This window comes from Oncorhynchus mykiss, chromosome 10, assembly GCF_057628025.1.
Source record: "Oncorhynchus mykiss isolate SJ-2025 chromosome 10, ASM5762802v1, whole genome shotgun sequence".
Classification (NCBI taxonomy): domain Eukaryota; kingdom Metazoa; phylum Chordata; class Actinopteri; order Salmoniformes; family Salmonidae; genus Oncorhynchus; species Oncorhynchus mykiss.
This window is the reverse complement of record NC_143031.1, coordinates 71,027,905-71,042,783: the sequence shown is the minus strand read 5'-3', so window position 1 is coordinate 71,042,783 and position 14,879 is coordinate 71,027,905. Positions and strand designations below refer to the sequence as shown.

At 47.4% G+C, this 14,879-nt stretch overlaps 1 protein-coding gene across 2 annotated transcripts in view; it reads left to right on the top strand.

Annotated features, from left to right (window-relative positions):
- The window catches only part of LOC110534558 (centlein), a 132,466-nt gene that overhangs the window by 57,916 nt on the left and 59,671 nt on the right, over positions 1–14,879 (top strand). For both annotated transcript variants that reach the window (XR_016483924.1, XM_090187762.1), the window contains one exon: positions 13,991–14,091. Coding sequence is in view for 1 of the 2 variants with exons in the window: in XM_090187762.1 (XP_090043888.1) it covers positions 13,991–14,091 (101 nt within the window). In the remaining variant the exon portion in view is untranslated. The remainder of the gene's footprint in view (positions 1–13,990; positions 14,092–14,879) is intronic.

The window sequence follows — 14,879 nt, the reverse complement described above, 5'->3', positions numbered from 1 at the left end:
GTTACACACACACACGTTTTACACACACACGCCCTCACCTCTGTCTGACCTCTCAACCTCTCCCCCGCAGTTTGTCGGTGTTAAACTTTGAGCACGCCCTTCTGAACTTCACAGCGTCTGTCTCCCCTCCTCATTATTTCCAGCCAGCAGGTTCCAACACTAGATCATTAGCCCCGTCTCTCATTTGGAAAATTGCCGGCCCGAAGATTCTGTTGGTTGGAGAAAAAAATATCACATTATCGGTGTGCTCTGGCAGTGTCTTTGTGAAGCGTCTTCAGTTTCGTGTTGTTTCTAATGATAGTGAGAAATAGATTGTTTTAATCTGACAACAGTTCCATGTTCCACGTCATATATATTTGAATCATTCTACTCAGCGGACAGCAAAACATCGTGGGGACGGGCAGGTCTGTTAGTTGCAGCTCTGGGGTATGATTCCATTCATCACCACTACCTATTATATCAAATACCTCACTGGACCTTTCTGTTCTCTGATCTGTGGCAATGTGAATGGGTTTGGTAAAGGAGAGCTACCTAAGAACGTAAACAGACAGTTGAGTATTATGGGGACGTGGTCCGTGTACTGAACTGGTACTGAACCTCCCTGACAATAGAGGTGTAACGAGAGGGAGAGAGAGAAAAAGGTGGGGGACAGGGATTGTGTTAATTACCAGGGCTGTTGGAGGTGTTGCTCTTCATTAGGGCCTCTGACTGCGGCTCCCTACCACTCTGCCAGGGCTCATGCTGCTGTACAGCCCAGACCAGGCTCAACCAACCACTGACCAGCCAGTCCTCTGTTTGATCTGGAGAAGCTTCCCCTACCCGTCCCTTCTCTACCCCGTTCCCTACTCTACTCTACCCCATTCCCTACTCTACCCCGTTCCCTGCTCTAGCCCGTTCCATACCCTACTCTACCCCGTTCCCTGCTCTAGCCCGTTCCCTACCCTACTCTACCCCATTCCCTACTCTACCCCGTTCCCTGCTCTAGCCCGTTCCCTACCCTACTCTACCCCGTTCCCTACTCTACCCCGTTCCCTACCCTACTCTACCCCATTCCCTACTCTACCCCGTTCCCTACTCTAGCCCGTTCCCTACCCTACTCTACCCCATTCCCTACTCTACCCCGTTCCCTACCCTACTCTACCCCATTCCCTACTCTACCCCGTTCCCTACTCTAGCCCGTTCCCTACCCTACTCTACCCCATTCCCTACTCTACCCCATTCCCTACTTTACCCCATTCCCTACTCTACACCATTCCCTACTCTAGCCCGTTCCCTACTCTAGCCCGTTCCCTACTCTAGCCCGTTCCCTACTCTAGCCCGTTCCCTACTCTACCCCGTTCCCTACTCTACCCCGTTCCCTACCCTACTCTGCCCCGTTCCCTACTCTAGCCCGTTCCCTACTCTAGCCCGTTCCCTACTCTAGCCCGTTCCCTACTCTAGCCCGTTCCCTACTCTACCCCGTTCCCTACCCTACTCTACCCCATTCCCTACTCTACCCCGTTCCCTACTCTACCCCGTTCCCTGCTCTACCCCGTTCCCTACTCTAGCCCGTACCCTACCCTACTCTACCCCATTCCCTACTCTACCCCATTCCCTACTTTACCCCATTCCCTACTCTACACCATTCCCTACTCTAGCCCGTTCCCTACTCTAGCCCGTTCCCTACTCTAGCCCGTTCCCTACTCTAGCCCGTTCCCTACTCTAGCCCATTCCCTACTCTAGCCTGTTCCCTACTCTAGCCCGTTCCCTACTCTGCCCCGTTCCCTACTCTAGCCCGTTCCCTACTCTGCCCCGTTCCCTACTCTAGCCTGTTCCCTACTCTAGCCCGTTCCCTACTCTACCCCGTTCCCTACTCTACCCCGTTCCCTACCCTACTCTACCCCATTCCCTACTCTACCCCGTTCCCTACCCTACTCTACCCCATTCCCTACCCTACTCTACCCCATTCCCTACTCTACCCCGTTCCCTACCCTACTCTACCCCATTCCCTACTCTACCCCGTTCCCTACTCTTCCCCGTTCCCTACTCTTCCCCGTTCCCTACTCTTCCCCGTTCCCTACTCTTCCCCGTTCCCTACTCTACCCCGTTCCCTACTCTAGCCCGTTCCCTACTCTGCCCCGTTCCCTACTCTACCCCGTTCCCTACTCTACCCCGTTCCCTAATCTAGCCCGTTCCATACTCTGCCCGTTCCCTACTCTACCCCATTCCATACTCTGCCCCGTTCCCTACTCTAGCCCGTTCCCTACTCTGCCCCGTTCCCTACTCTAGCCCGTTCCCTACTCTACCCCATTCCATACTCTACCCCATTCCCTACTCTTCCCCGTTCCCTACTCTTCCCCGTTCCCTACTCTTCCCCGTTCCCTACTCTTCCCCGTTCCCTACTCTACCCCGTTCCCTACTCTAGCCTGTTCCCTACTCTGCCCCGTTCCCTACTCTACCCCGTTCCCTACTCTACCCCGTTCCCTACTCTACCCCGTTCCCTACTCTACCCCGTTCCCTAATCTAGCCCGTTCCATACTCTGCCCGTTCCCTACTCTACCCCATTCCATACTCTGCCCCGTTCCCTACTCTAGCCCGTTCCCTACTCTAGCCCGTTCCCTACTCTACCCCGTTCCCTACTCTACCCCGTTCCATACTCTGCCCCGTTCCCTACTCTAGCCCGTTCCATACTCTGCCCCGTTCCCTACTCTACCCCGTTCCCTACTCTAGCCCGTTCCATACTCTACCCCGTTCCATACTCTACCCCATTCCCTACTCTGCCCCGTTCCCTACTCTACCCCGTTCCATACTCTGCCCCGTTCCCTACTCTACCCCACCTCTGTAGTGTGGTGCTGTAGCAGGCTGAGGCCTGGGCTCTCCTCCTCCTCTTCCCGTCTCCTCCTCCTCTTCCCCTCTCCTCCTCCTCCTCCTCCCCTCTCCTCGTCCTCCTCCCCTCTCCTCCTCCTCTTCCCCTCTCCTCGTCATCCTCCCCTCTCCTCCTCCTGTCCGGTCCTCCTAATCCCAGATGATCTCATTATGATCTAGCCCGGCTGCCTCTCTCTCTCTCTCTCTCTTTCTCTGAGCCAGTGCTGTCCGAGCTAATTACAGACCAGGCATACAGCCGCCACAGCTCCAGCCGCCGCTGCCCGCTAAGGATGCTCCCGGCCGGGCAAGCGGCTGCAACATCCTACCCGGTCCTTGCAACTGACCTGCGAGGAGCACGAGGGAGAGCGGGAAACCTCCCGTTCCCTTTCAGGCTGTGCAGCCCCTGTCCTCTGGGGTTAGTGCTGATCCCCGTCAACCCAGCCAGGCACTTGCTACCCCAGCGCCCACGCCAAGGCCCAAAGTAAACTTGGCGGAGGTCTCTAACTCGTGCTTTCGAAAAACGACCCCCCCACCCCATACACAGAGAACCGCCATGCTTTGATCCTGGCCCCGGCAACAGCCCCGACGACCATTAGACGGCTCAGTGTGCAAAAGCAAGCAGCAGGCACACCGTCCGTCTGACCACCTTCCCCACTCCCCACTCCCCCCTTCTCCTCTCCCCAAACCCACTCTCCTCACCCCATCTCCCTTTATATCTATTGGGAGTGTTTGGGAAGGCGGGTGTGTGGGAGGGCAGGGGAAGAGGGGGGGCAAGAAACGAAGCATACACGGTGCAATTAGGCTGGGCTTCTATATCAAGCTGTTTGGCGGCTCCGGCGATGTAAATTACTGTTGATAGCCAACAATTAAGGAGATGGGAGCCGTGTTGGTGCAATAACTAGACCAACACACACCCCCAGCCCTAAACTTCGGATGTATCCCAAAATGGCACCCTATTCCCCAAATAGTGGACATCTTTTGACCAGAACACTGTGGGCCCGGCACTGGTCAAAAGCAGTGCACTATATAGGGAATAGGGCTCCATTTGGAACATAAACATCTAGTGCTTCTGCAAGGCCCAATAATAAGTGGCCGTTTGCCATTCTGCCGTCCATATTAAGATGATTGTGCTTGTGAAGGTTGCGCCTCCTCGTAAGTGTTAGCTATGATTTGCTAATGGCTAATTATCTCCTGGTAGGAGGTAGGAGGAGGAGTTTGGGCCCAATAACAGTCCAACGAAGGCTGCTGTTAGGATGTTTAGATGCTTAAAGGATATTCTCTCACCCCTCTCATTTTCTTTCTCTCTCTCTCTGTTGGCTAAAGTCTTTCTCTCTCTCTCTCTCTCTCTGTTGGCTAAATTTTTTTTTTTCTCTCTCTCTCTCTCTCTCTCTCTCTCTCTCTCTCTCTCTCTCTGTGTTGGGATAAAGTCTCTCTCTCTCTCTCTCTCTCTCTCTCTCTGTTGGGATAAAGTCTCTCTCTCTCTCTCGGGCTAAAGTCTCTCTCTCTCTCTCTCTGTTGAGATAAAGTCTCTCTCTCTCTCTCTCGGGCTAAAGTCTCTCTCTCATTTTCAATTTCAGGGCTTTATTGGCATGGGCAACATATGTTAACATTGCCAAAGCAAGTGAAGTAGATAATAAGCAAAAGTGGGAAAAAACAATAAAACTGAACAGTAAACATTATACTCACAAATGTTCCAAAACAATAGACATGTCAAAAGTTATATTATGTGCAAATAGTTAAAGTAAAAAAGGGAAAATAAATAAACATAAATATAGGTTGTATTTACATTGGTGTTTGTTCTTCACTGGTTGCCCTTTTCTTGTGGTAACAGGTCACAAATCTTGCTGCTGTGATGGCACAGTATTTCACCCAGTATCTATGGAAGTTTATCAAAATTGGATTTGGTTTCGAATTCTTTATGGATGTGTGTAATCTGAGGGAAATATGTGTCTCTAATATGGTAATTCATTTGGCAGGAGGTTAGGACATGCAGCTCAGTTTCCACCTCATTTTGTGGGCAATGTGCACATACACACATTCTCTTGAGAGCCAGGGTCTGCCTATGGCAACCTTTCTCAATAGCAAGGCTATGCTCACTGAGTCTGTACATAGTCAAAGCTTTCCTTCAGTTTGGGTCAGTCACAGTGGTCAGGTATTCTGCCACTGTTTACTCTCTGTTTAGGGCCAATTGGCATTCAAGTTTGCTCTGTTTTTTTGTTAATTCTTTCCAATGTGCCAAGTAATTATCTCTTTGTTTTCTCATGATTTAGTTGGGTCTAATTGTGTTGCTGTCCTGGGGCTCTGTGGGGTGTGTTTGTGTTTGTGTACAGAGCCCCAGGACCAGCTTGCTTAGGGGACTCTTCTCCAGGTTCATCTCTCTGTAGGTGAGGGCTTTGTTATGGAAGGTTTGGGAATCGCTTCCTTTTAGGTGGTTGTAGATTTTAACGGCTCTTTTCTGGATTTTGATAATTAGTGGGTATTGGCCTAATTCTGCTCTGCATGCGTTGTTTGGTGTTTTACGTTGTACACAGAGGATATTTTTGCAGAATTCTGCATGCAGATTCTCAAATTGGTGTTTGTCCCATTTTGTGAATTCTTGGTTGGTGAGCGGACCCCAGACCTCACAACCATAAAGGGCAATGGGTTCTATAAGTGATTCAAGTATTTTTAGCCAGATCCTAATTGGTATGTCGAATTTTATGTTCCTTTTGATGGTATAAAAGGCCCTTCTTGCCTTGTCTTTCAGATCGTTCACAGCTTTGTGGAAGTTACTTGTGTCGCGGATGTTTAGGCCCAGGTATGTATTGTTTTCTTGTGCTCTAGGGCAGCGGTGTCCAGATGGAATTTGTATTCGTGGTCCTGGCAACTGGACTTTTTTGGAACACCATTATTTTTGTCTTACTGAAATGTTATTTCAGGGCCCAGGTCTGACAGAATCTGTGCAGAAGATCTAGGTGCCGCTGTTGGCCCTCCTTGGTTGGGGACAGAAGCACTAGATCATCAGCAAACAGTAGACATTTGACTTCAGAATGTAGTAGGATGAGGCCGGGTGTTGCAGACTGTTCTAGTGCCCTCGCCAATTCTTTGATATATATGTTGAAGAGGGTGGGGCTTAAGCTGCATCCTGGTCTCACCCAACGGCCCTGAGGAAAGAAATGTGTTTTTTGCCAATTTTAATTGCACACTTGCTGTTTGTGTACATGGATTTTATAATGTCGTATGTTTTCCCCCCAACACCACTTTCCATCAATTTGTATAGCAGACCCTCAAGCCAAATTGAGTCAAAAGCTATTTTGAACTCAACAAAGCGTGAGAAGACTTTGCCTTTGTTTTCAAATCAAATCACATGCACCGAATACAACAGGTGAATACAACCTTACAGTGAAATGCTAACTTACAAGCCCTTAACCAACAATGCTGTTTTAAGAAAATACCTAAAAAAAAAGTTACAAATAAAAGTAACAAATAATTAAAGAACAGCAGTAAAATAACAATAGCGAGGCTATATACAGATGGTACCGGTAAAGAGGCACTGGTTAGTCGAGGTAATTGAGGTAATATGTACATGTAGGTAGAGTTATTAAAGTGACTATGCATAGATAATAACAGAGAGTAGCAGCAGTGTAGAGGGGGGGGGGGGCGGCAATGCAAATAGTCTGGCTAGCCATTTGATTAGCTGTTCAGGAGTCTTATGGCTTGGGGGTAGAAGCTGTTTAGAAGCCTCTTGGAACTAGACTTGGCACTCTGGTACCGCTTGCCGTGCGGTGGCAGAGAGAACAGTCTATGACTAGGGTGGCTGGAGTCTTTGACAATATTTAGGGCTTTCCTCTGACACCGCCTGGTATAGAGGTCCTGGATGGCAGGAAGCTTGGGGCACTGCCCTCTGGCACTGCCCTCTGTTGGTTTGTTTGGTTGTTAATTAGGGTGTGCAGGGTGAATACGTGGTCTGTCGAACAGTCATTTGGTAAAAAGCCAATTTGACCTTTGCTCTGAACATTGTTTTCGGTGAGGAAATGTACAAGTCTGCTGTTAATGATAATGCAGAGAATTTCTCAAGGTTGCTGTTGATCCATATCCCCCGGTAGTTATTGGGGTCAAATTTGTCTCCGCTTTTGTGGATGGGGGTGATCAGTCCTTGGTTCCAAATATTGGGGAAGATGCCAAAGCTGAGGATGATGGTAAAGAGTTTTAGTATAGCCAATTCAAATGTGTGGTCTGTATATTTTATAATACCATTTAGGATACCATTAACACCACAGGCCTTTTTGGGTTGGAGGGTTTGCATTATGTCCTGTAGTTTGCTCAATCTCTGTCTCTATCTCTATCTCTCTCTCTCTCTCTCTCTCTCTCTCTCTCTCTCTCTCTCTCTCTCTCTCTCTCTCGGGCTGAAGTCTCTCTGTCTCTGTCTCTGTCTCTCTCTCTGCCTCTGTCTCTCTCTCGGGCTGAAGTCTCTCGCTCTCTCTCTCTCTGTCTCTCTCTCTCGGGCTACAGTCTCTCTCTGTGTCTTTTGGTCTCTCACTCTCTCTCGTTCTGTCCTGAGCTGCTGTGTACAGATGTTTCATCATTGCTCCCCCCATCCAAACAGGCACTTATAAAAGAGGCTTGTGGTCCAATCAACCATTTGTTGCCAAAATGAGTGTGCTTGTGTAGTGTTTATTCCCTGGGTCCGGGTCCCTGTAGTGTTGCTCTCAACTCAGCAACACTCCAATTATTGGATCCTCTAGTTCCTTTAGTGGAGGTGAGGCCGTTAAGGAAGGTGAACCAGCTGCAGGTCCACTATGGTACTTTAATCTCTCTCCCACTGGCTCCCTGCAATGGAAATGATCATGGATGCAATCAGGCACAGAGTGCTTAAGAACTCAACTTCATACCCTTGAACTTGCTGGGTATTATTAAGACCTGTGTGTTTAGGTGATTTAAGTGAAGGCGGACTAGCGTCTCCCCTGACATCATTAGAAGTACCATGATCTGCAGCATTATATTAAACGCATGCATTTATGTTAGACATTTCCCTTTGTCCTAATGAATAAATAATATGGATCTAGTCAGGGAAGTATTCGGTTTAACTTGTTATCTCAAATCAAACTGTGTTGGTCACATGCGCCGAATATAGAATTCAACGTAGACTTTACCGTGCAATTCTTTACCGTCCAATCTACATGTAGGTAGGGGTCAAAGTGACTTGGCAATCAGGTTAGATAATAAGCTGAATTGCAGCTATGTGTGTGTGCCGTCAATGTGCATGTTTTTTGTATGTGTGTGTTGGAGTGTCAGTGTAAGTATGTGTGTGTGTGTGTGTTGAAGTGTCAGTGTAAGTATGTGTGAGCGTGTGTATGTGTTTGTTGGCGTGTCAGTGTAAGTATGTGTGAGCGTGTGTATGTGTGTGTGTGTTGGAGTGTCCGTGTAAGTATGTGTGAGTGTGTGTACGTGTGTGTTGGAGTGTCAGTGTAAGTATGTGTGAGTGTGTGTACGTGTGTGTTGGAGTGTCAGTGTAAGTATTTGTGAGCGTGTGTATGTGTGTGTTGGAGTGTCAGTGTAAGTATGTGTGAGTGTGTGTACGTGTGTGTTGGAGTGTCAGTGTAAGTATGTGTGAGCGTGTGTATGTGTGTGTTGGAGTGTCCGTGTAAGCATGTGTGGGTAGAGTCCAGTGAGTGTGCATAGTCACATCGGTAGTGTAAATTCCCTCTGTCATAGCATTGTTTGTTTCCTTTGTTGTTGTTGTGTTTATATCAAACAGATCATAGATTTATTTGTAATCTCACTCTGATCACTGTTTCAATGTTTAAACTGGGCTTGCCCTTGGTTTCTTGTGTCGAGGTCTATAGACTCCCCTGACTCTCCTGATAGCCCTAAAACAGGCCTATTTACCCTCCCACGTTTGAAGTGGTCCTGAGAGAAGACTTGACATTTTCCATTGGGACCACTCTACCATCGGTTTGATATCAAATTAGACAGTCAGCAGGAAATCTTTCTCTCTCTCTCCTTTATTTAATCATCAATTGTTGTTCTCCTCAGACAAAGACCCCCCGTTTCAAATATGGGCTCTCAAACACGAAGCGCACTCTGGAGGAGAATGATCTGAATTACTTCAATTGTGAATGAGCAAATAAAGAGGAAAGCCTCCGGAGCGCCGGCCAGGCATTCAGATTGTCCTCTTTGTCGTTGGTGGAGGAGAGGCAGGGCGGGAGCGGGTTGGGCGAGGAATGTTGATTCGCCATGGGTTCATTTTTATCTCCCATCATTATGGTTCTGCCTCTGGTAGTCCTCTGGTTGTCCGCCGCTCGTTAATTGTTGTTAGCGGTCTGTGGGTGAAAGGGAGGGATTATTTAGGCCCTCGTAAACAGACTAAACACTGGCTACGCGGCGCGCTACGCGGCAGGCGGCACCCTCACACTGAAGACGGTACACTCAGTCGACATCAAAGCATAAATTAGGCAGCTATTACTGTTGGATAAAAAGCCTTTGAGATGATTTGTAGGAAGAACGGAGTGGTGAAGAAGCCCCCTCTACTGAGAGTGACCATTACAGACGTGGTGGAGACGTTTGACTCTAATGAAGTTTAATAAAGTTTACCCGGGTTGTCTGCTCTCTCTCTTTCTCTCAGCCATGTATTTTCTCTCTCCTTTCATCTTCATTGCTAAAATGTATTAGAAGTAATGAGTGTATTTTGCCCCCCCCGGACCAGGGAGTGTTAGGGGGAGGGACGCACGGGGCAGACAGACACACACACACACACACACACACACACAAAGAAGACAGAATGTTTTATGTTTGTTTTGATAACCGACCACCAAAGTGCCTCCTTTATTCATTATTTGCTAAATGAATTATTCTTTGAAACTTTGCTGCACACTTACTGGGTAATTATGAGGCAAGCCCTAGCCTGCCTGCTCTCTGGATTGCACCGCGGCCAGCCCACGCTCAGAAGGCATGGGAACTAACGCTGTGCTGTGAAACGTCAACATATAGATAATAAGCATTTCACAGGACCAAGCTGAGAAAGTATATCTCTACAGTGATATCTACCTGTTTAGTCAGATACTGTGTGTTATGTCACTTTACGACATGTCAACAGATGTCATAACGCTACACACTGAACAGTAGTATAAACACAGCAGGGTTCAGGCTACTTTTTGTGGTATTTGTATGTTGTAATGTCAATATTGACAGATGCCATCATCAGATGAGATCGTACTTAACAAAAATACTGTTCTTAGGGTCTGAAATCTCAAATCTGGTATTTTAATGCGGCGGGCACAATGGACCTCCTTAACCGTTTTCACTAGTCCACCCCAGTAATGCCTGAACATGGAGGCCTATTTACCTCCCGTATCAATGCCCCGTGGCTGAGGAGGGAGAGGCGCGCTCCGGCTCCGCTCAGTGACTCACTGCTTCACTGTTGTTGTTGCATTATGGCCTGTGGCCACGAGAACAGAGAGCTGTATGAACTACAACACTTTACTGCTGACAGCGGAGGCTTATCCGTCCTCCCTCCCCGTCCGTACTAGACACAGGCTGTGTCCCAAATGGCATCCTATTCCTTATATAGTGCACTACATTTGACCAGAGCCCTATGGGCCCTGGTCAAACGTAGTGCACTTAATAGGGAATAGGGTGTAATTTGGTATGGACACACAGACAGACTCTTACCTTTCTGGGCTTAAAGCTGCAGAGAGAGGGGAATTCCCCTCTGACTCAAAATGATGTCTTTCCTCACCTCTTCTTCAGGGGGTACTGACATGCTCTCCTCTCTAGTCATATAAAGTTTTGTTTTACCCCCTCTCTCTTTCTCACTCACTCTTTCTCTGTTCTATGTTTTTATGTGCCAAGCATGAAATGGGAGAGAGTGAGATGGAGGGAAGGCCTGGCGCGTGAAAAGCACAGCGGTCAAAAGATGATGTACTGCTCTGTGATCCCCGGTGGGTCGGAGCTGGCGGTGTGTGCTCTAAGCTCTGTTAGTCTACTCTAGAGGAACACAGGTAGAGAACAGATCAAATGACTTGGAATAGATGGCTCAGGGCTCGGCTGGCTCCGATGCTACTACAGTATTCCAGGAGAGAAGGGTTTTAACAAACAGCGTAACAGAGACGTACAACACAGAGCCGTCATTACCAAGCTGAATGCATCTGTTCCGTCTGTTTTCTTTCATTTTGATGCTAGCGGAGGTAAAAGCGTTTTTTCCCCGCTTTCAAGCCTGCTGAGTTTGTATTCTACCTCAGGCGAGGCGTTATGAGGGAATTGAAGACGGATTTGCTGGCTTTATTTGAACAGAAGAGAAAGGGGAAAAAGAGAGAACAGGATGTGTGATTGACCACAAACATTGTTCTATGACGCTGTCAAGGGTTGGACAGGAAAGCATCTGTTTTTGGATTATTAAAGTCTACCTATCAGTAGTGTTCTGGAGGGCCACTGTAGTGGATCAAGTGTGTCCTTACGCATGCCTGTTTGACCAGGAAACAGAAGTCAATGGCTGTATCTGAAATGGCATCCTATTCACACGGCCAAAAGTAGTTCCCTATATAGGGAATAGGGTGCTATTGTGGACGGTGAAAATATCAGTGGTGAAGCCCAGAAGAGGATATTGTAATGTAGAGAGGAGCAATGAATTACTGCTATAGGAAATGCACCTTGAATGCGTTTAATCAAGCACCGCGAAATATTGACTTCCGTAGATTTTAGTGGCATGATTTTCCCCACCACTGTTCTATGGCTAAGAGTAGTACATTATGTATCTGATCTCAGAACAACAGGGGGGTTAGCTGTTGTTTCTACTCATTTTACTCTGAGCCGTTCTCCTGTGTGTGGCGGGCTGATAGATACAGACACTCCTCAGGCAACCCTGGTGTTATCCCCTCTTCCTTATGTATTTATTCGAAGAGATATCTAACATCCAACCAGCCTCTCAACCCTCTAGAGAGGGCCACGCTCCCCCTTCCCCCCAGGGAACCAAATAGACTGCAAATAAACATCTGTTATTCAAATTGATGCATTCACACTAAGGAATCACACGAGCCTATGAAGCGAGAGGGAGAGGGAAACGGAGAAGGGGGCGAACCGAACGGGAGGGAGTTGGGAGTTAGCAACCTCTCATAAAACAATTATATGCAGTTGACAAAAAAAAACAGGAATTTGCATCGGGCCTTGGGTATGTATTTTAATTGAACAACTGTTGGGTCTGAAGAGACCTCCAGTACTGGCTGCTGGATTGAGGGCTAATAAAGCTGTGTTCACACCGCAGCCCAGAGGCCTAACGCCACAGCTCACCACGCTGGAGATGTGAGGTAAATGTTTGGTTGAGAGGGAGAGCATATGCAGTAGAAGGTGATCTAGTTGGGTTGAGGAATAAGACAAGGTTTGCTTAGAATGCCTCGTAGTACTGTCACCTATGATGTCTTCTTAGGACCTACGGACAGTCATCTACCGGTAGCCGCCTTCAATGGAATGTGTCTCTGTTTGCTTGCTTGTGTGTGGCGTATTGGGCCACACTCTGACTGCATTCATGTATTAGATATGTTTAATATGTCTCCTATATATACTGGTTCTTTACTAGGGTGTCATGGTGGGAAACCAGAAGGTCCCCGGACACAAAACAAAACCCCGTCTGGAATCTAATCCGGCATCACTGAGAGAAACATGTTCATCCTTCAACAAAACAGAGTGTCTTCAATATGAACTTGGGTGTCACGTCGATACGTCCCGGCATCGGACAAGGCATAAAGGAGAAACATTAGAAGGAATTGGGCCGTTCCACACGCGGCAGAGTTGAGTTAATTTGTCCCATTAACGGGCTGTATGGATACATAATAGTATTCCTGGGGCAGTGCTGGGAGCTGGAACCTGCATCGACTGCAGCTCATTTACAGAGGAAGATCTATAGTGAAGCAGCGACACGTCTCCATCTGCCTTCTCTCTGTCTCACCCCCCAGAGAGGGTCAATAGTGGACTTATTTACACTGTGGGTACGTTAGCCCATTCATCTGTTATTATATCTTATTGTCCAGAAGGAACCTGCAAGTATTTAGTTAGACAGTGTATACCATGTGTGTCCTGTACATACGACTAATACAACTTGAAGCTAGGCCTTGAGTCGCACCGTATTACTGTGGTGAACCCTGAGCCATTTCACTCACCTCAAGCCTGCTAACTACCCTGCCCCCTAACCCAGAACTACTCACATTTTACTGCCAACGACCGGTAAGAACATTCAGCAGTCCATGTTTATGTAAGTGAAGACATCATTGGAGGAAGAACGGAACAGAGCGGAATGGACGGAACAGTACAGAACAGAACACTAGAAGGCCGTCACCATGTGTGTTTACTAACAGAACCAGGGTCCAAGCGGACACGACCTCACTAGCACTCATATGGCGCTGGTCTGGAGGTGTGTAAGGTTTCATTACTGGACTGTTCCATGCTCCTAGTTGAACCTGTATTATAATAGCCACCAGTCAGTCAAGAAAAGAAAATCAGGTTGAGTGATGCCACTGGAACAGTAACAGTAGTTCACACAGACAGTGCTTCTCTCTCTGGCTTCGCCATCTCCCCGGATGCTTGGGGCTGTGGAGGGAAGGGGCGGGGAACGAGGTGTGTGTTTTCAGGTGCGACGGTCTCAGCGGGACCTATACCCGTGTCCTCCGCAGACTTCTTTTTGGGTCCTAATAATAACTTGAAAGTGCAAGAGTCTCGCGCATGGCTCCTTTCCTCTTAATTAGCCTTTAGCGGGAATCAAGCTAATCGCAGAGAGTTAATTGGGCTCATACACACGTCACACACACACACACACACATTGTACCTCCTTACCTGGGTTTCATGTTTCTTGTCACTTTGATTTCCACACGAATTAAATCCAGCCTTAATTAGCTAGTCTTCCTCTTCATATTAATCATCTCGGTATCGTAGAGGAGGATTTGATGCCACGCTTGTCAGGTTAAAAGTAAAATGGAGTCGTCACGTACAGTCAATGGTTGTAATGTGGAATTAGAAGTGTCATTTACAGGAATGTAACAAGATGTTCCCTTTCCTTGGGTCCAGGTGTGTTGAGAGAAGAGGAGGGCTAGTCTGACACAGAAACTGCCCTTCCTGTCACTAAAGTCTTGAAGAAAAACGTTGTGTTTTAAGTGTTGTTTTTTGATGTGTGTGGTGGTAGGACTAACCTAGAGGAGGAGCTGGATGTGTTGCGTGTCCAGACTGCTATGGACCGGGCCACTGTACAGGAGCTGAGGCTGTGTCTTCAGAACGAACAACAAGGTTAGCCTTTTCACTTCCATACCATAGAGTTGGAAAGAAAGCCCACCCAATGTTTGCTCGGGATTATAATCCATTGGCTGATCCATCTTGGTGACCTGGGTGGAATTGTGTGACCCTCGTTATAATATTAGAAGTCCCACCCAGTGAAATGATGAATGCATTCAATTGTGCTGTCCATGCTAAAAAAGGCTTTGTGGCAAGTGTGCCCTCTATCCAACTCTATGGTCCACACTCTCGTTTAGAGGCTGACTGACAGATCAGAACCCCATCAAGCTCTTTTGCCCCATTTTCCTTGTCTGAAAGAATGTGTCCTCCATTGGTTTTCATGATCAAGCGTACTGTAGGTATCAAGCAACCCCCCTGGATAGTGTCTTTAGGCTAAACAAGTCAAAGAGGAAACACTGAATGAGGGGTGCGTTTAAAAGCTCATGTTCTAATAATAGTTTTGAATGAAAACACAATTTATAATGTATAAGTACTATCTCTCTATATGTCATGTATATCGAAATATCAAATTACTTTACTCTTGCTATGTAACTACTGTAAAAAAAAAAAACATATGTAGAATGTGTGTAGAATGTACATGGAACAACAAAAGAAAAAGCTGTAAAAACAATGTCAATTTTTTCCCAGAAGGGGGGGGTGGTGGTGGTGTAAGGTCCCCCCCCCCAGAAAAACACTGAATAACGGCACACATGTTGGTTTAACATACGTAGGTCGAACATCTGTTAAACGGCAGTGTTCTGACATGCTTGTAATGTTGTACCTCCTCAGCTACTTTTTTTGTG